At 49.9% G+C, this 19,110-nt stretch overlaps 2 protein-coding genes across 3 annotated transcripts in view; both read right to left on the minus strand.

Annotated features, from left to right (window-relative positions):
* Positions 1-73: 73 nt before the first annotated feature.
* On the minus strand, positions 74-7,348 carry ESAM (endothelial cell adhesion molecule). The gene is made up of 7 exons (XM_032201718.1): positions 7,303-7,348; positions 2,259-2,416; positions 1,604-1,817; positions 1,372-1,527; positions 1,031-1,153; positions 797-935; positions 74-457 (listed from the first exon to the last, which is right to left on the minus strand). Exons 1-7 carry the CDS (start codon positions 7,346-7,348, stop codon positions 124-126), a joined length of 1,170 nt encoding a protein of 389 aa, XP_032057609.1. The 3' UTR covers positions 74-123.
* Positions 7,349-9,467: 2,119 nt separating this feature from the next.
* The window catches only part of MSANTD2 (Myb/SANT DNA binding domain containing 2), a 29,567-nt gene continuing 19,924 nt past the window's right edge, over positions 9,468-19,110 (minus strand). The window contains exon 4 of one of the 2 annotated variants that reach the window (XM_032201885.1): positions 9,468-10,919. In XM_032201885.1, coding sequence (XP_032057776.1) covers positions 10,067-10,919 — 853 coding nt within the window. In that variant the 3' untranslated portion in view covers positions 9,468-10,066. The remainder of the gene's footprint in view (positions 10,920-19,110) is intronic. The other variant, XM_032201886.1, reaches the window with a different exon arrangement.

Raw genomic sequence — 19,110 nt, forward strand, 5'->3', positions numbered from 1 at the left:
TAAACAACCGCAGGACAAGTCCAGCTGCTCCAGGTGTCTTAAAAGAAAAAAAAAAGGTGGAAAAAAGCCCCCAAAAGTGGGCAGGGTGAGATGTCAGAGGGGGACATCCCATTATTCGGGGGGTCACACCAAGGAGCCGGCCCGGCTCTGTGCTGGCACCATGACAGGGATGGCACCTGCCCGTGCCAGGCTGGAGGGGGGCAGCCCCCCTGGAGTGGCAGGGGGCTGCGGGGGGTGCCAGGGGGCCCCGTTGGTGGGGGGGGGGCATCCCCCAGCCCGGTGGGGTCCCCGGTAGCTGCCAGCAGCTGTGAGGACAGAGGCAGTGTCAGAGAGGGGTGAGGCCCCATAGGGTCTGTCCCGGGCACCCACAATGGAAGACAAGGTGCTGGTCTTGGAGATGGCATCTGCGGGGGGAGTCCGTGTCCAGGAGGGGGTTTTGGGGGCCACGGCATCTTCCCTGTGGACAGAGGAGAGAATGGCAACACCTGCTGGAAATCCGGCTGCTCCCCACCACGCACTCCCAAAATCACCTGTATTTTTGGCTGACACTCCCCAGCCCCCAAAGCAACAAAAGAACTCAGACCTGATGAGCCACAGGAGCCCCCCCCATGCAGGGGACAGAAAGAGGGATTCACCCAGCAGGGAGGGGGAACAGAGGTGGAAAATATCCTCGTTAACTCTGAAATCTAATGATGACCAGAAATCTCCCCCCCTCATTAATTCCAAGACGTAGCAATAACTTGTTGAACCTCTGTCCCGGGGAGGGGTGTAGGGGTGTGTGGGGGGCTGCCCTCACTTGATCTCATTCGCTGCCTCCTCCTGGCCATCACGTTTCTTCCTCCGGTAGCCGACAAGCCGGCGGGCAAAGAAGGCAACAGTAGCTAGAGCGCCCAGGGAACCCAGCACGGCACCAGCGATGATGGCCCCCTCACTGGCTGCGGGGAGAGAAGTGGCAGGGGCAGCTTTGCCTCTCCCTCACCTCGCTGCGAGGATCGTGCCCCCCTCCCCAGTCCTGCGGACACGTACTTACTTGAGTGCACCTCCAGGATGATGCGGCACTCAGCTGACCCTGCTTGGTTCTCAGCCACACATTTGTAGAGGCCCGACATGTCCAGCGAGAGGTTCGTCAGCTTGAGGGTGCCCCTAGCCCGGTCTGCAGGGGAGGAATTGGGGTGCTGCCCCATGGCTACCCCCCTGCCCCACACCCACCTCGGTACAGCAGGGATAGCAGGGGGCAAGGTTACGGGGATGCTCACTCTCCTCCCCCCTTTGCACAGCAAGGCTGGGAGCAGGCAGAATTCAGGGGACGACCCCAGCCCCTCCACCTCTCCCCCCCTCCAAAGCTTTCCCCCACCCCCAGCCCCACCTTACCCTGGGCAGGGGGGAAGAAGACCTGCGGGGTGGGTGCGATGCGCTGCCACTGGTAGGCGGGTGAGGGCTTGCCCTTCTCAGAGGCACAGCTCAGCGTCACGTTGGCCCCCACCGCGGGGCTGCCCCGAAGCTGGCAGGCGGGGGGGGCTGGCGGCACTGCAGGCACTACATTAGTCCTGGCCCCGGGGCCACAGGGGGGCACAGGGGACCGGGGTGCCCTGCAGGCCCTTACCCAGCACCGTGAGGTTGATGACGGCCACGTTCTTGCCCGTGCTGGTGGCATCATCCACCACGTTGACAGTGCACATATACTGGCCTGAGTCACGCTCCCGTGTGGCGTTGATGAAAACTGAGATGTTGTGGGTGAGGACAGGGTACAGGAACCCCACGCGGGGCTTCAGCTCTGTCTCCTCCACCTTCACCACCCCATCCAGGTATGTTAGGATCTGCGCAGAGAAAACTCCTGCTCGGACATGTCTGGATGGCACTGCAGGAGGGGAAACCCCTCCAAACCCCACATTTTGGGGAGCAGCAGCAGTCATGTGAGCTACTTCCATCCTCACCCACCCTGAGCATCCACAGCATGGAAACTAAGGACACATCCCCACCACGGGCACCATGAGCATCCTACCACCATAGGCACCTCCTTACCACGGGTACCATAGGCACATCCCCATTGTGGGCACCCCAAGCATCTCTCCATCATGGGCAACTCCCCAGCATGGGCATCCCTCCCTGTGGGCTCCATGACCATCGTGGGTACCATGGACATCTCTCCATCGTGGGCACCTCCCCACTGTGGGCACCACCCCCACATTGTGGGCAACACAAGCATCCCCCATGTTGAAGGCACCGTAGGCACCTTCCCACTCTGTCCCCCCAGTCACCTGGAAGGGGTCAGCATCAGCCTTATCCAGCAGCCACGTGACATAGGGCTTTTTCTGTGAGCGGCTGGTGTACCAGGCAGGCAGCACCACTCCCTGCCCCTCCACGGAGAAGACGGAGCCTGTCCCCACGTGCACCTCCAGCACAGCTGAGCAGACACCTGCCCAGCAGGAAAATGGGACATGACTCAACACCAGGTGCCAGTTTTACCAAAAAAAAAAAAAAAAAAAAAAAAAGGAAAAAATAATAACAACCCCACCAATTGTTAGAAAAACACCCTGTTCCAAAGAAAAGGAAAGAAAAAGCATGTTATCGCCTGGAGACTGGGCCAGGAGGAAATTTTTCCTCCTTCCCCGCCATGGGAAGGGCTTTCCGGCCAGCCGGAGGATGCAGGACAAAGCCTTCCCCTCCCACGGCCACTTCCCCCCACGAAACAAGCATGGGAAAGCATCTGCCCCAGGCTGCCGATTGCATCAGGGATAAATCCCCAAGCTCCCCAAATGCTTTTGGAGGAGCCCACAGGATGCCATGCAGCCCTGGGGCTGGTGCTACCTCCTGCCCCTGGGCGATTTCATTTTTTATGGGGGAAACCCATATAGCACCTGCTTCATTGCAGGCACCCAGCCAGCACCCCCGCATCATTTTGCACCCTCTCAGGTCCTTTGCCACCCCCACAAGTGCTAAACCAGAATAACTGCTGTGTGGCCTTCTGTGTTCCGTCCCCCCCGTCCCCCCCGTCCCAGTGTCATCCACGGGGCTGTGAGGGTGTCAATGCCCCCACCGAAGTATCCCCCCCAGCATCAATTCCCTCAAAAATAAAGTCAGGAGCAGGGGGGATCAGAGTGGGTGCCACAGGTCAGGGAAGGGGGGTGCCTGGCTAGCAGGGGGTGGGATTATTTCCCAGCTTTGCTCAGAAAAGGATCAGCTGGAAAATAATCTGCTCAGGCGAGGTCGGGTGCCTGGAAACAGTTTGCATTGGGTTCCCTCCAGGGCTGAGAATTAAATGCCATGGGTAACCCCAGCACGGCTGCCCCATCCCCATGTCACTGGCTGTCCCCATTCCACTGTCCTCACCCTGAAAAAATGGGGGTGGGGTGGGGGGCTTTACTACTCGTGGCCTGTGGGGGGATTTGGGGCAAATTTTGCAGCTAACATGGGGATTTGGGCATCAGTGCACAGCCTGGATGGGTTTAACCCACAAATTAACTCACACCCAAGCTCAGCCCCTGCTCTCACAGCCCCCTTTCTCTCCTTATCCCCCCCCCCCGCCTCCCCCCCAGCGTGCACACAAACTTCTCCAGGATTTTTTTCAGGGCAGGAAGATGAAAACAAGGCGCCTGGGGGTATTTTTAGCCTCCTGCATTCATCCGCTCTTCCCCCAGCAAGGCTTCAGCGCAACTTCCTGAGGGCGCCTTGCAGCCCCAGGCAGGAAGCCCTGCGCCAGCTGATAACACAGGCTCCCCCCCACAAATTCAAAGTCCTAACACACACCCACCCCACCCCCCCCCACCCCACCCCCAGTCCCCTACTTGGGCCAGTTTGGCCAAGGAAAGGCAGGAGAAATCAGCCCTGGCTGGGCGAGGGCGGACACCTCAGCGCTTAAAAATAGCTAAACCCAACCTAAGAACATAAAACCTTAAGTCCTACCCAGGGGGGAAAACATGGTGGAGACAGCAGCGCAGGTCACCTGAACGCAAGTAGCATCACAAAAAAAAAAAAAAAATAAATTAAAAGAAGTTAAAATAAAATACAGAGGATGGTTCATTAACTACTCAGACGAGCCCGAGTCACACAAGTGGTTTCGCATTTTTGATTTAAGGTTGGAAATGGGAAGCCAAAGGGTCAGAGCAGGTTGGGAGTGAAAAGCAGTGATTTGGAAACTAATCACCCCCAACATCTGCACTCTTCACCCCATGAAAATTCAGGATTTTCAGCCCATCAGCATCTTTACGGCCCAGGTAAAGCACAGCAAAAGCTATGCACAACAGGCAAAGTTGAGGTAGAAAGCCAAGTTCTTGGGGCTGAGCAGCAACTGGGCACCAACATTGGCTCAAGAGGGAGTGAACAGCAAGATGCTCAGCCCCGGCCACAGGCTTCCCATCAATTTTGCCTCAAGATAAAGCCCTGAAATCTTTCCAAGATCAGAGATAGCAACAAATACGCATATAATTACTCACAGGGTTACCATGGCCATGAGCAAACACTTCTGCACTGAGCTCCTATGTCATTGAGCTGTTATTTCAAAAGCAGGCTGCAGGACCAGACTGAAGTTGTCCCAGTGTAGCCAGCCCAAGCCATGTTTTCCCAGTCCCACTGGGAATCAGTGGCAAAGCTCAGCAGACACCTTTTTCCAGTGGTTCTTATCCTCCCTGTCGCTGGTTAGTACCCATACATATGGAAATGTCTAAAACACAGCAAATCCACTGGCGCTTACCCCAGACCAAGCTCCCTTTGCTGTTACAAGCATGCATTAACGCTGAAACCTAGTGACAACCAATTCAACAACAATCTGTGGCTGCAGCATTTCTCTGTCATCCTTCAGCAACAGAGATCTGAGATTGCAGCTCCATCATCACCCCCAGAACACTGGGGAGAAGCGACACTATCAAAACACAGATATTGTCTTTCTGGAGGATGCTTGCTTCCAAAATCACTTTTTTTTTTTTTCATTGTAGAACTGACCCACAGCCCCTCATGCAGGAGGAATCGCCCCCAAAAGTGCTGGAATAGCAGGTGCTTGAGCTCAGGCCGGGGATGCAGCACCAGAGGTCAGCTCCCTGGGGACCAGGACCAAACCCTTTGGCATGCGGGTGCTGCTGCTGGCATCAGCTCCAGATTTAGCCACCTTGCCACTGCAAATCCTCTAATGCTTTAAACAGATAGAAAAAATTAAGCTGCTCGGGGTGTGCATATGCATATCGGCATGGGTGCCTGGGGCACTCGCCTGCTGCCGTCCCTGAGGGCCATCCGGCTGCTGTTTGGGATGAAAAACTCAGGTTTTTATTCAACTGCCTTGAGCTAAGCATCTGTCTGGGGAGGGCTTCCCTCTGCTTCAGCCCATCTGCCAGTTTTTTTCCTTCAGAAAAAGCCTTTAAATCCCTGAAGACCTCTAGCAGTGATTGCACAACCTCATTGACAAACTGCAGCACCTGTATGAAACACTGAGCTGCCCTCTCCCCCTCACCCCCCTCTCCTCCCACTGGCTAAATCCTACCATTTCAGCCCAAAATGCTGCCTCCCACATCAAAATGCCCCCTCCACCCCCCACTCCCCAAATCCTCTTGCAAAAAGCATCCTCCCCAAAACTGTAGTGCCCAGCCAGACGCTATAAGCTATTAACCACTTGGGAATTAATGGGCTGAAGACGGATTGCGTTTGATGCCCTCACTCTATAGGATTAAGGCGATCTGGCCATGTGAAACCGAGACAGAAATTAAACCGAGAGACGACGGCTTGGGTTTAATATGCTCGGCTCGTGCTTCTCCAGAGCGGAAACAGTGGCTGAGCAGGAATCTGACTGGAAAAATGGCCCCTAAGAGCCTTGAAGAAAGGTCAAGAGACTGCCTTGCATGGCCCTTCAAGGAAACGAGCCTGCACCCACCCAGCCATGGGGTTTTCTTCCCTCCCTCAGCTCTGGGCTATTTATAAATGGGCTGATAGAAGCTGCTGGTCCGTGGAACAGCGCCCGTTGGGAAAACCCACAGCAGCTTTTCTCACGACCCAGGGGCAGAAAGTGCCGTATCCTCTGTAGAGCCAAAATCAGGAAAAAAATGTGACTTTTCTATAGATAGACACAGGCAGCCAGCTTTAACCCCCAACGTGCCCAGCCCCAAATTTCACTGCTCAGCCAGTGACATGGGGACAAGGAAGAAGCAATGGGACCACCAAGCATCATCCCTCATTTTTCTTTCTTCTTTCCCATTTTTCTCCCATCACTAGTTTTGCTATGATCCAATGTGGACCCCATAGGATGGGATGTTTGAAAGCATCCGAACCCACCAATTTGGTGCCCAAACATCTTTTCACCGCATTTCTATTCTATGGGGTAATTTGGGTCCTGTAGCATCATGCCCCAAGACTTCAGCATGACTTTGTCCAGGCAACCTGGCACAACCCTATGCAAATTTACATTGTAGACAACACAATGGCTCATCCCAGCACCCTTTAATAGCTTTTTAATGGAAAAAAAATAATAATAATAAAAAAGAAAAACAGCAGTCTCCTGAGGCTGGGGACCCCTAGACAGTGTTCCGCCATGGAGGAAATGCCACCCAAGCATCCCAAGCCACTGCCATTGTTTTGGGGGCCATTTCCTTTGCTAGCAACTTGAAGGGCTGTTTCCCTTTGAAGCACACCCAGCACTTCCAACCTTTCCCTTAAGATCACAAAAAAAAAAAGGATGGAAACGGATGGGGGGGGGGGAAGATAAGAAGGAAAAAAGCCCGTAGACAGAGAGGGGTTGAAACCCTCTCCACTTTGCACATCCAGGCCAGCTTGGAGGCATCGGTAAACAAGGGGGGAGGCGGCAGGTTTTATAATGGGAAAAAAAATAATTGATTTTTTCTGCTCAGCGCTGTGCAGGAGAGCAAGTTGTCAGCAGGGAAGGGGAGAGCAGGCCAGGAGCAGCACATCCACATCCCTGCGCCCTGGTCCCGTCGGGGTGATTCGGGTCCGGGACTTTGGGGGTTCTGCACCGCCCCGGGGTAACTCCGCGGCCCCGTTTGCTTTTCCCTCTGGGGGCACCGAAAGAACGGCAGCTGCCTCCCGCTGGGGATCGGGAACGCGGAGCGGAGCCGGGGGGTGCCCCTGGGGCTCCCCCCGTCGGTCCCCGGTTCCCTCCCGCCCCGCAGGTCCCACCGGCTGCTTCCCCCGCCTTCTGCCGCTGTCCCCCCGCTCCTCCCGGCGGCATCCCCGGCTGCCCCGCGCCGTGCCCGGTGCCCCCCGCTTCCCACCGGTCCTACCGGTATCCCCCCTCCACGGCGTCCCCAGCCCCCGGGAGCCCTGCCGGATGCCCCCCAGCTCCCCGCCCGGTGCCGCGGCGCTCACCCAGCAGCGCAGCCAGCGCCAGCGCGCCCGGCGGCAGCGCGCCCATGGCCGGAGCCGGAGCCGCAGCAGGTGCCGGGGCCGCGCCGGGGCCGCGCCGGGGCGGGGGGGACCGGGACGGGGGGGGGGGGTCTGGGGCGGGGCCCAGGTGGGGGCGGGGTTTGTCGGGGGGTGGGGCTCCTCTCCCCACCCACACCCCGGGGGTCCAAACCACCTCCCCCCCCATTCCAGCCAATCACGGTTATTTGTTAATTAGTAGGGTTATTAATAATTAATTAGGGCATTATTGCGGGGGGGGGGAAGCTTGTCACCTCCCCAGGGGTCACGCTGCTGCTCCCCTGGGGACCCCAGAGCCCCGCAGGGCTCTTCCTCCTCCCAATGGCCCCTGAACAGACGCATTAATCCTCAAAAAGCAGTAAAAAGCATAGTTCAAAACCAAACTGAAAAGACAAAACAGGGACGTTTTGACCCTCTGGCTGGAAGCAGCCCCAGCTCGCTGTGAGCACCCGAGCTGTGTGGCCTTGGCCTGCCTGCAGCTGGGGCGAGGAGCGGGGATGGGGCCTGGAGCAGAGGCAAGGTCCCAGAGGGATTTGGGAGCATATGGGGGGGGGGGATTTGCAGGGCAGGTGGACGCAGTGCATCCTCCCAGAGCAAGGACAGTGGGTACCCAGGAGGCAAGGAGCTTGGTAGGCCCCAACCAACAAAGGACATCAGCGGACCCCCTCAGCAGCATAACCAGCCTCGAGCATGGCAGGACGCAGCCCTGGGGACCACTGGGGGATCCATCCCGGGCTGGAACAGATCTTGGCAAGAGAAGCGGGAAGAGCAGGGAAGGGGCAGGACGGGGGCTGCACACCAGCGATCCCGGCCACCAGATGCCCTCTGCTGGGAACAGCACCAGGAGAGGCTTTGCAGCTAATCCTGGCCCTAACAGGTGGTAGAACCCTTATTTCTCCCCAAAAAGCCTCCCCACACACTTTCATCGCTCAACGCTTCAGGAGAAACAAAAAGTCTCTCTGCTAGGTAAGGCCACACACCAGACAGCCTGAGAAGCCTTAAACCCACACAACCCATCCCCACTACCAGAGGATCCCAAGTGGAAGAGCCCCATTTCCACCCATTTCTCCAGCCCCATGCTCAGTGCCCAGCTGCATTTGCAGCTTTTCTGACCTTAACTTGCTTGTTCCAGTCCCAAATTGTCAGGGAAAGTCACCACTGAACACAGAGGAGTCTCAAATGCTGCCATGCAGCAGTGAGGAGGAGCCTCCCCATGCAGAGCCACATCAAGTGTGAGGAAAACGATGGGGGCAAAGGCGTCTCATGTTTCCTAAATGGTGGGGGTTAGATGGGGCTGGGAAGCAGTGCCAAGGGACACAGAGCACTTCCAAATGCTGTTCATCTTCCCTGCTGCAACTCCACAGATGGTGTTCCCAAGCTGAAGACATGTCCAGAGCTGGGGGGGAGGGGGGTCAGAAGGCAGAAGCTGAAGGCAAAGGAGGAAACTCAGCTCCACCAAGGGACACACTGCTGTCCCACATCCCTTGAGGCACAGCCACCAACCAGGGCTATAAAGCCACTTCCACTCCCTCCTCTCCCCAAACCTTCTGTCCAAGCCTGGCAAGAGGGATGCTCAGGCACCCATGCTGGTAACAAAACAAGCACAGCCACACTCACCATCCTCCATAGCTGCTGACCCTGGACACAATACAACCAAAACTGAAAGGCTCTCACAGGGATGACCTCTGGAACAAAACCCCAGTGGAAATTTCCAGGGTGCTGCTCAGAGCCCCGGCAGGAAAGCTGTGTCCCTGCAGATGGATCCAACCCCAGGAGGAGAAAGACAGCTCTAGGAGTCCGTGCGCATTTGCTTGATTTTATTAGGACTGACACATTCATTGTATGTCACAACGTCACTGATCAATGAGCTTTAGAAAAAACAAAATGCCAGCACCAGCCAGCAAAGTAATGGGGCTTATATAGTAACACTTCTGAAAAGGCTTTAAATGCTTCCTCCCGGCCCCCCCGACCCACCCACCCCTTTCCCCCCACCCCAGTTCTCACAGCTTTGATTGTATCCATAAGCATGGTTTGACAAAACGTTTCCCAGCTGCCAGGTTATTCTCACAGAGGCTAAATAGAATTCAAAAAAAAAAAAAAAAAAGCCCAGGAATAATTTTAATGTTAAAAATAAAATAAAATAAAAATAAAATAAAAGCAGATATGGCAACACTACTAGTAAAGTGGAATACATCACAGAAACGAAAGTCTTTGCAGGCAACACTGTTTGGATAGAACACTTGATGGGTGAAAAAATGTGAAATTCTAAATTATATACAATAGTATCTAGGGTGGCTTTGAAAAACAGTCTCATTTAATGTGATTCAAGGTTTAACTTGCCATTATCTATTGCTTATTTATTCAGATCTGTAATAACACTTAGAGACGGATGTGTAAAAATGAGACATAGTGGAAAAACAGCTTTTTGTATGAAACGCCAAGCATACGCTCAGTCCGATGTGGAATGTACCTACAGTCATTTCATGTACAGGGCTCTCATCGCAGCACTGCTTGGTGCAGAGCTGGCTGGTCGACGGCTGTCCCACACGCCTGGGGCGAGCTCTTTGAAACCGCCCGCAAGCATCTTTCCCTCTGAAACGCATTTCAAGTGGAAAGTCTTACTTGCCCAGCTGTGAACAGACAGGATCTGAAAACGTCCAGTAGTGAGATGGAAACAGGCAGAAGCCCTAATCCTTATGAAGGACGAGATTCAGTTGTTAAATTTTAAGGGGTATCCAATGGCTTTTTCCAGGCACTCTACCAAAGAGCCAGCAGAAAGAAAATCCCTCTCCACTTCCACAAATTTGATGTAGATGGATTTTGGTGAGACACCGGGCTCTACAATGCAGTTCTGAGATAAAAACGCATTGATCCCAACCCACTCTTTGCTGAAGGTTTTGGTGTTTGCCTGAAAATGTAAAAACAGGCACTGCTGGAGAGTTCTGACCTCAGCAATACCAAGGTAACAGTAGATAATACGGGCAGACTCCATCTCCACCCGGAGAGATGCCTGCGGTGATGGCACTTCCAGCTCCCCTTGAGTCTCATTGCCAGGATCGGTGCCTCGGTGTTCCATGAGAGGCGAGTGGGGCTTCTCATGACACTCTTCATACCCAATGGCATACAAGCCCGGGCTTTTGGGGATGCCTCCTGGTAATAAATACTGAACAATATTTCCTCCCGTTGGCTTGGAGTGAGCAATGGGTATCCAGTCAATCTCCATGTGCAGCTCGAGGCACCTTGCTTCACTAATAGTGATCTCTAGGAATTTGTAGTAAACATTTTTCCAGTTCATTTTCTGTACTCTGGTCATGATAACCCTGCCCTCTGGCTTCTCCGAGTTGAAATACTCCCGGAGCCGTTTGCCAAGGGGCACCTGCGAGCTGATCTCTGCGTAGTGGTAGCGAATATCCTCCTTCCAGCGTGTGTTGTAACCGATGCCAAAAATGGCCAGTTTATTAGAGAGATGTAGCCTGGAGAAGTCTGTCCAGCTCTGAAACAGCTCCCACTTCAACTGGACAGACTCCAGGATTTGCATAATGTTCTGCATCACGTCGCGCTTCCTGGAAAAATGAACAGAAGGGTAAGCTGTCAGTAACCGTTCTGCTAAGATCAGAGCTGCTAAACCACCCCAGCCAACACACCAGCTTTCAGAAAATGCTGATCTGCTGCTCGGCACAAGGCACAGCAGAGAAGGTGCGAGCAGGGCTGCTGCTGTCTGCATGGAGAAGGCTTGACCTCAGCACTGCTTTACAGAATCTTTATGAATTGGGCAGTGTCAAGGCTGAAAAGACAATTGCAAAAATTCACATGCTGAGCAGCTGAAGAATCACCACACTGCACATTTGCTAGACTGCTTTTTCAGCTGTGGGTATTTAATTACTGTATACATCCTATGTCACTACATGAATTTCCAGACTACAACACCACACTGTTGTCTTTAAATTAACCTCATCAAAAAAGAAAAAAAAAAAACCTCTCAAACAAGAAACTGAACTCCATCCAATCTCTCTAGCAAACTGCACTTTCAGCTGGAAATAACCCGGAGAAGAAAACATGAGCTGCCCTGCTAAGAGATCTCCAAGTACAGGTTCAGAGAAAGATTTGTGCTCTTATTGCTACCACCGCACCCAGAACCACACTGTAGAAATGTACCTGTATTGCTTAAAAGCAACTGCAAGCAAACATTTCTCTGGTACTACTAAATTAATGTGAACTCTTTTCTTTTTTTTCACAGATGTGTGTACAGCCCTGAAATACTTTGCTTCAGCTTGTCCTGCTGTTTCCTCACAGAAGTTTAAGTGCATTTGCCTGCACCTTGCTCAAAAAAAAAAAAAACAAAAAAAACAAAAACAGAACTTGCCTTTCTTCTTGAAGCAAAAGTGTTGTCTGTTTTCACCTCCATGCTTCCATAATTCCAAAAATGGAAATGGATTTTGTTTCAGCTTCCCAAATAAAAAAAAAAGTTTGCAAGCACAGTGAGCAACTACAGTGAAGACCAGGGCTGACTTTTCCAGAGCAATTCCCCTCTTTTCCTCTTACTTAAGGCTCTCGTTTCAACTAACTGCACACAGACATCCTGTTCTTGCTTATTTGGAAAAATACTATGTGCATGCATAGCTTGTGGGCAACATCAGCACTCAGTCCATCAAAGACAACTGAAGCTGCTTCCCTAATTCGTTACCGACACTCACATGCTTCTATCTAAGTCACTACCCTGAAATTATATCAGTGAACAACAGGTTGCAATTGTGAAAACACAAAACAAGCCAAGGAGATCCAAAGGCTTGCTGCCAGCACTAGGCAAGAAACAGGGCTCTTGGGACATGGAGAACTCACCCAGGCCACAAACCACAACCCAAATCCACCCATGACAAGTGCACCTCTGCAGAGCAGAAGATGCAAGCAAAGATTCCCTACTCCACAGCTTGCTGCTGGATCAGGACACAAGCGAAGCATTAAGCTGCACCATGATGCGCATCTGAAATCCTTCCAGAGATCAAATAAAGAAACTCTTGCATTTCCAAAGATTTCTTTTGGCTGCTAATAACAACACCAGTGTCAAAGTAAGTTTCACTGTAGGGATTCACGCATTGCTAAGCATTCAGGCAGGAGCATTTGCATACATCTGAAGTAAGCTGAACATCTTCATTCAGGAAGAATGAGACACTTCAAGCATAATTAGTAGACAGAACTATTGATTTTAAGAATTCTTGCCCTACAATCCAAGTCATAGGAAGATAGCACAACACTGTTGGTAACTGAGAAACATCTTGGTCCAACCAAAGTGATTTGAAAGCTAGCTCCACTCAACTCTCCTCACCTATCTGTTATACTATATCTTGTTATACTACATCTGTAAATCTGCACTGCAATCATATGGGTGTCACCACATCCCAGAGAGGATCAGGCGCTGAAGCTACTGGATACATTATCTCCCTCGACTTCCCACTAGAACAACATGCACCTTCTTCCTTGCACTGGGTGACAGAGCTTTCTTCTGCAGGGTGAACATGAACTCCCTTCTTCTTATGGGCTCGTACCACCCACTTCCATGGATTCATCATGGACAAACACCAAAGGCAGCAGAGCTGCACGAGCTTAGAGTACGTGAGGAGCTGCCAAAGCTTTTTCTTTTTACCTGAAGCAACTTGTGTTCGCTACGTTCACAAAGACTGCTTTAATTCCTTAAAATCAGCCTTCTGTAACAGCTCCCTATAGAGTTAGGGCACAAGACTGGTGAGACAGTAAGGTCAGAAGTATTAACTGGTTATGAAACAACTCCTTAAGCAATAGCAGACAACACCCCACAAACTGCACGGGACAGACACGAGGCTGGGATTCTCACAGTTACTTTTCTGCCCAAAAAATCTCTACATGGAACACACGCAGGATATAAAGGTCTCTCTTTCCATTTTTGCATTACATTGATCTAATGGTTCAAAGGAAAAAAAAGGTTGGGAGCTACAGAGCCTTTCCACAGTGCAAGAGGGGTTCAATCGTTCAATCAACTTCACAGCTCCTCAGCTCAAAAAGCTTTTTTTTCCTAGGTGCTGCACATCCAAATCAAGCCTAGTATGCTCCAGCTTACTTTACAGAGACATAAATTAAGAGGCAACAGCATCCCAAAATTTATCTATTTTACTCAGAGGACTGCTGGAGACTGACTTCAGTTTTCCAGGCAGGTCGTTCAACTCTACAGTCAAGTTTAATATAAAGGAACACAAACTGACACACCGAATTTTCCCAAATGCAACACATGATTTTGGGAAAGCTCTCCAACTGCTGGGTTTACTGTAAGCTATCCATTTCTTCCTTGGCAGACTGAAGTCAACCTGGTCTCAGGAGTGTTATGCTCCCTGCTGAACAACATTACACATATTAGGTGACCACTGGCTCTGCAAGCTTCACACAAGCCCAAGCCCAACACATCAAGTCTGAGCAGCCGAGGCAGAAATCACTCACTCCACCCAGTGAGAGCTAGGGCTTTATCCGACTAGCATGCAGTGTATTTCAGCTTTCTAGCAGCAGCAATCTTGCCAGCCAAGCAGAAGAATGCCTGGATAGACCTTAAAAGGCATTTTGGTAAGTGCATCACTACTGTGATCAACACATAACAGAGTTCATAGAGCACTAAGGAGGGAACGTGCTTGGAAAGCACAGGATAAGAGCCAAAGGTTGTTAAAAACACCTGTTGCATTGTCAACAAACTCTTATTTCTTAAATTACTTCTTAGAAGTCACTTCCACTTTCCCCAGACTAGCAGCAGAAGAGAAGGCAAGGACAGAAACACTATACAAGAAAAGCGCATGAGTATTTACTCCAAATACATTTACATTTACAGACACTACAGCATACAAGCCTGAACTTTTTCAATAGATAAAAGTGGAAAGAACTTTCTCTACAGCTTTCCTGATGCTTCTTCAGATGCTGAGCAGCAGTGTCACTACGCTTGGAAGATGTCATCTCAGACTTGCACTTTAGACTTTTGGAAGTGTAAGTTCATCCTCTGGGGACAAGACACACAAGGTGACATAGTAAACAGCTGGCTCAGTGCAGGGCTGTGCAACAGCAGCCTGTTTTACCAGTGTTACACATTCATTACATTACAGAGAGACAGAAGAGAGACAGCCAAACTCAGTTTAAGGAAACGGTTCCATCCAAACCCAGATACATGAGAACACAGTGTGGGTAGATTTTCATACAACAGTGAAGGAATAAAGCTAGGAACAAAAAAAAAAAAGCCACCTTTACTAATTACACCATAAATACTATTGCTAAGCTTAGTTCAGCATAAAAAAGAGCTGAAACTCTGGTGAAAAAAAAAAAATTAGTCACTCATCCAACTACTGCTGGGAACAAGAATAATTTCACTAGAGACAGTCTCCAGCAGCACCTCACATATCAGATAAAATACAGGCTTCCCATGGAGGGAATCTTTCAGTTTGAGCACAGAGGAAACAGTATGGAAAAAGAAATGTTAAAAACGCTCTCATTTTCATTTTAGCATCTCCCCTTCCCACTTACACCAGGATTCAACAGCTCAGCAGCAGTCCCGCTGCTGAGCTTCGCTTTCCCAGTCTCCACACAGCACCTCCAGGTATAAGGGCACTCTGCACCTTGACCAAAATACTGGCTGATGAAAAATGGTACCTAGTACCTCCAAATCATGCTACAGTCATGACTACACATGGGGCCAAGCCCAGGAACTGGGAAGCATGCAGTTCTGTAGCTGTGCTCCCCTGTTCTCCAGAGCCAAGAGCTTAAGGCACAGCTAACTCTGTGAAGACAACCCCTCTTTTCACAAGCATGAAAAATTTGGGCGGGGGGATGACTCACTGGGTAGGGGGGCAGTTGAGTGGTAACTGGGAATAAACCCCTTAGCTGTAGTTTTGCAATCACTTACACCACAGCTCTGTCCTGCTAGGTAATAGCTAAATTAATGTGATGTAGCTCAAGCACAGGTGCTGCTCTGCCAGAACACAGAGCTGAGAGTGCTTCTTGTCTTTCTGCTGGTTGCTGGAAGACAGAAACACCTAACATGGCACAGTAGGTAGAAGCCAAACTGTTATTTCTCTCTCTCTTTAGAGCAAGGAAAGAAAATCTGGGCAAGTAAAGAGTTTATCCTGGTTCAGCCCTGTGACACACAGGGCCATGTCATTTTTCATCTGCAGAAGGTGCCCTAGAGCTGCATTTTACCACACTGCGTACTACGACCATCAGCACCTGGCTCAGACTGGTCATCTGCACTTCCATCTCCTCAGAAGCTTTTGCAATTCAAATGAGGAAAGTCTCAAGACTTAGTGCAAATTTGTTCTCAGGCACTGTTTCTAAACAAAAGCAGACTTCAAAAAAACTGAAACAGCTAGTTTCAGTGAAGGATCTAACTCTGCAGGCTTTTTCTATTTCATCTTCAAAAAGCCTGCAGTGAAAAAAAATACTCCTCAAATTTAAAATAGTAGAACAGCGTCTTAAGTAGCATTTCAATTTTCAAAACAGTTTACTGGGAGACAGTAGCATGCCGAGTGAATGCAACAGCATGGCCAACATGGGCCACCTGACAGAGTAGTTGTTTTGAAGGGCAGTTGTTTTCTATCTGAAGTCAAGAGGTGCAGTGCTGTCAATGCTAACAGGCTGTGCAGCTTGCTTGGAGATACAAGGTACTAAGTTTGTTGGCGCATAACCAGGTCCTGGTGCTGGCTAAACTTCAGGAAGAGCGCAACCCCTGGCACACAGCAGGCAGAAGCAAAGCAAGCTATCTTGCTTCTACAGACCTCTGGTCTGTTGATAGCAATAGTGACTTCTTATGTGCGTTTTATCAGAAAAAGAACAGTCAGAAGAAATTCCAGTGCTCAGAGAGCTCAGTATTAAAGCCTGAAGCTGTGCACTGTAGTGGAACGATAAGTTTTCTATAGCAAGCACGTTAGAGATGCTCTCACCTTCATCCCTCCTGTTAGGGAAATAATCTGCATGTGTTTTCTACAACCACGCTCCCATGTTTTTCTACAAGCCACTCAGCTCAGCTCTTGGAATCCACTCACTCATAAGGGGAGCAAAGGATTCCTGCTGGACTGCTGCTGGTTTTTGCAGTGCCACACTCAGCCTCAGGGATACAGAGGCAAAAGCGCTGCAGAGAAATCCCTTCCAAAACTCCATGGGAGGGAGAAGCAAAGACAGCATTTTAAGAACATACGTACAAATAGCCAGGCATCTCCACACTGGAAATTCTCTACTTCAAACATCTCAACACAAGATTCACCAGAAAATGTGAATATACCTTCTCTGAACACATCATCGCTTCCACCAATTTTACTGAGATTATTTCAGCTTTAAATTTCCACGTGTCCAAGTAAGCAGACAAACTGGTGGCCTGTGTTCTTTGAAATAAGCTACATGCATTTTAAAACACCATCCAAAAACATGAGTAAGCTTGGCTTTTTTTTTTTTTTTTTTTTAATTTAAAGTTAATAAATACCCAGCTTATCTATAGTATCTGTCAGGCTTCTCAAGACTGCTTGTAATCACTCCAATCTGAATGTTCATTTCCTTAACTGATTTCCAAGACAACTGCTGAGGTGCTAAACTGGACAAAGTAAAGTCTGGCACACCAGCATGCAGCAATCTTTCGCTTTTCAAACCCCTACCTTGAAAATCTGCATTTGACACTGCTGGGCCACACTGACCAACCAGACAAAGTTTAGCAAGAACGAATGCCAGATTCTTTACCTGGGAGGGGACAACCCTGGCTGTATGTACAGCACTGGGGACAAGAGGCTGGAAAGCAGCTGCAGAAAGGGATCTGGGGGTTCTGGTTGACAGCAAGGCGAAGATAGATCAACACAGTGCTCTGGACACCAAAAGGGCCAACTGCACCCTGGGGTGCCTCAGGCATGGCGCTACTAGCTGGCGCTAAGGGAAGGGACTGTACATCTGCGCTCTGCCTCATGAGGCCTCACCTCAGGCACTGTGTGCAGGTTTGGGCACCACAGTATGAAAAGGACATAAAACTACTAGAGAGGGCCCAAAGGAGGGCTAAAAAGATGGAGAAGGGTCTGGAGGGGAAGACGTGTGAGGAGTGGCTGAGGTCCCTTGGTTTGTTTAGCCCAGAGCAGAGCAGGCTGAGGGGAGGCCTCATGGCGACCTGCAGCTCCCTCACGAGGGGAGCAGAGGGGCAGGCGCTGAGCTCTGCTCTCTGGGGACAGCGACAGGACCCAAAGGAATGGCATGGAGCTGGGACAGGGGAGGGTCAGGCTGGGGGTTAGGGAAAGGTTCTGCACCGAAAGGTGACTGGGCCCTGAAACAGGCTCCCCAGGGATGTGGTCACAGAATTGAGCCTTTGTTTAAGAGGCGGTTGGACAACACTCTCAGACACATGGATTGATGTTTGGGTTGTCCTGTGTGAACCCAGGAGTTGGACTCAGCGACCCTTATGGGTCCCTTCCAACTTAGGGTATTCTGCGATTCTGTAACACCTTCTACTTCACATCCCTGACAGTGCAGAAGACATGAAGAGTGCTTATTGACTTCTTTGCTTTTCATTGCTCGATGTAGTGAAACAGCATATTTTTCAGGTTTCTTTACATCTTTGAAAGACAACCTGAGTCAGTTTGATCTGAGTCTGATTTCCTTGATTCTCAGAGGGGCAAGGAAAAAAAGCCACTTTCAGCAATTCACTGTGTTGGAAAATGCTCTGTGCTTCCACTGAGCACGTAAGATTGGCTTATCACCTGCATGCTTCACAAAATGCCCAAGAGTTCAGAGACACACATGAATTTTAGAGACCTTGGGAGGAGAAAATAAAACCCCAGCTCTGGACAGTCTGATCCAGCCATGCAACTACACAACAGAACTCTGGAAGAGAAGATCAGACAGTATGAATACACCACATGCTCCTCTGAGCCTTGACCTCAAAACATTCAGGTTTATTTTCAATGCAACTCCCTAAGGCACATCCTGAAGGTGAAATTAACCATGAGGAGCTTCTTAGGACTGTTCTAAGAGGTGACAATAATGATTAGAGTGAAAAAAATATATATTTTTCCTCCAGTTGCTAACTGGAATTTGATCCACATTAAGGAAAACAAAAGTGACCATCAGGTACAGGCTAATCCTGGAAAATTAATCTGAAGAGAAGAATTTGATAAAGCTAAGCCATTACAAAGGTCACTTTAAAAAATCTTCCTATTTATTTATTTATTTTACTGTAACTGAGTAATTTAAAAAAGTTATATTACTAGCTAGGGACACTATGTAGATGTGTACAGCAATGATGAATTATCATCATAGACAAGCTCACTTTCCAGCATAGGAAATACTTTAGCCAACCCTATAAAGGGGTTGGTGGTGTAAGACACCATGGTCCACATGTGTTCCCACCCTAAAGAGCCTGCAAGCCAATTTGAAATAGCTCACTTCATCACATTCTGATCTGCAGTTACCCTATGAGTATTAAAATATGAGAGGCTGGAAGAAAGTAGCCCTGGTCTGAAGAATTACGGCACAATTCCTGTCATTTTTTGAAATACTCTGTGTTATTGTTGGCAAGGCAATGGAGATTCACATGCTCAAAACATTTTAAATGCTCCAGTATTTGTCAGATTAAACCAATCCAAAAGGTTACAAGTCAGATCTGGAAAGTTATAAAAATAAAAATCATGAGCTTTGGCATGCCTTCCCACCAAGGAAGGAAAATGCGTGAACTTTTCATGCAAGCATTACTCACACCAAGCCAAGTCAACAATACACACTACTACA

Source organism: Aythya fuligula, chromosome 22, assembly GCF_009819795.1.
Source record: "Aythya fuligula isolate bAytFul2 chromosome 22, bAytFul2.pri, whole genome shotgun sequence".
Taxonomy (NCBI): Eukaryota; Metazoa; Chordata; class Aves; order Anseriformes; family Anatidae; genus Aythya; species Aythya fuligula.

Bases quoted from the DNA above. Each gene is read 5' to 3' on its own strand.
- ESAM (XM_032201718.1), bottom strand. From the start codon at position 7,348: ATGGGCGCGCTGCCGCCGGGCGCGCTGGCGCTGGCTGCGCTGCTGG. The intron at 1,818-2,258 runs GTGACTGGGGGG...TTCTCTGCGCAG, and splicing joins CTGATGCTGACCCCTTCCAG to ATCCTAACATACCTGGATGG. The intron at 458-796 runs GTGAGGGCAGCC...CTCTGTCCACAG, and splicing joins GAGGCAGCGAATGAGATCAA to GGAAGATGCCGTGGCCCCCA.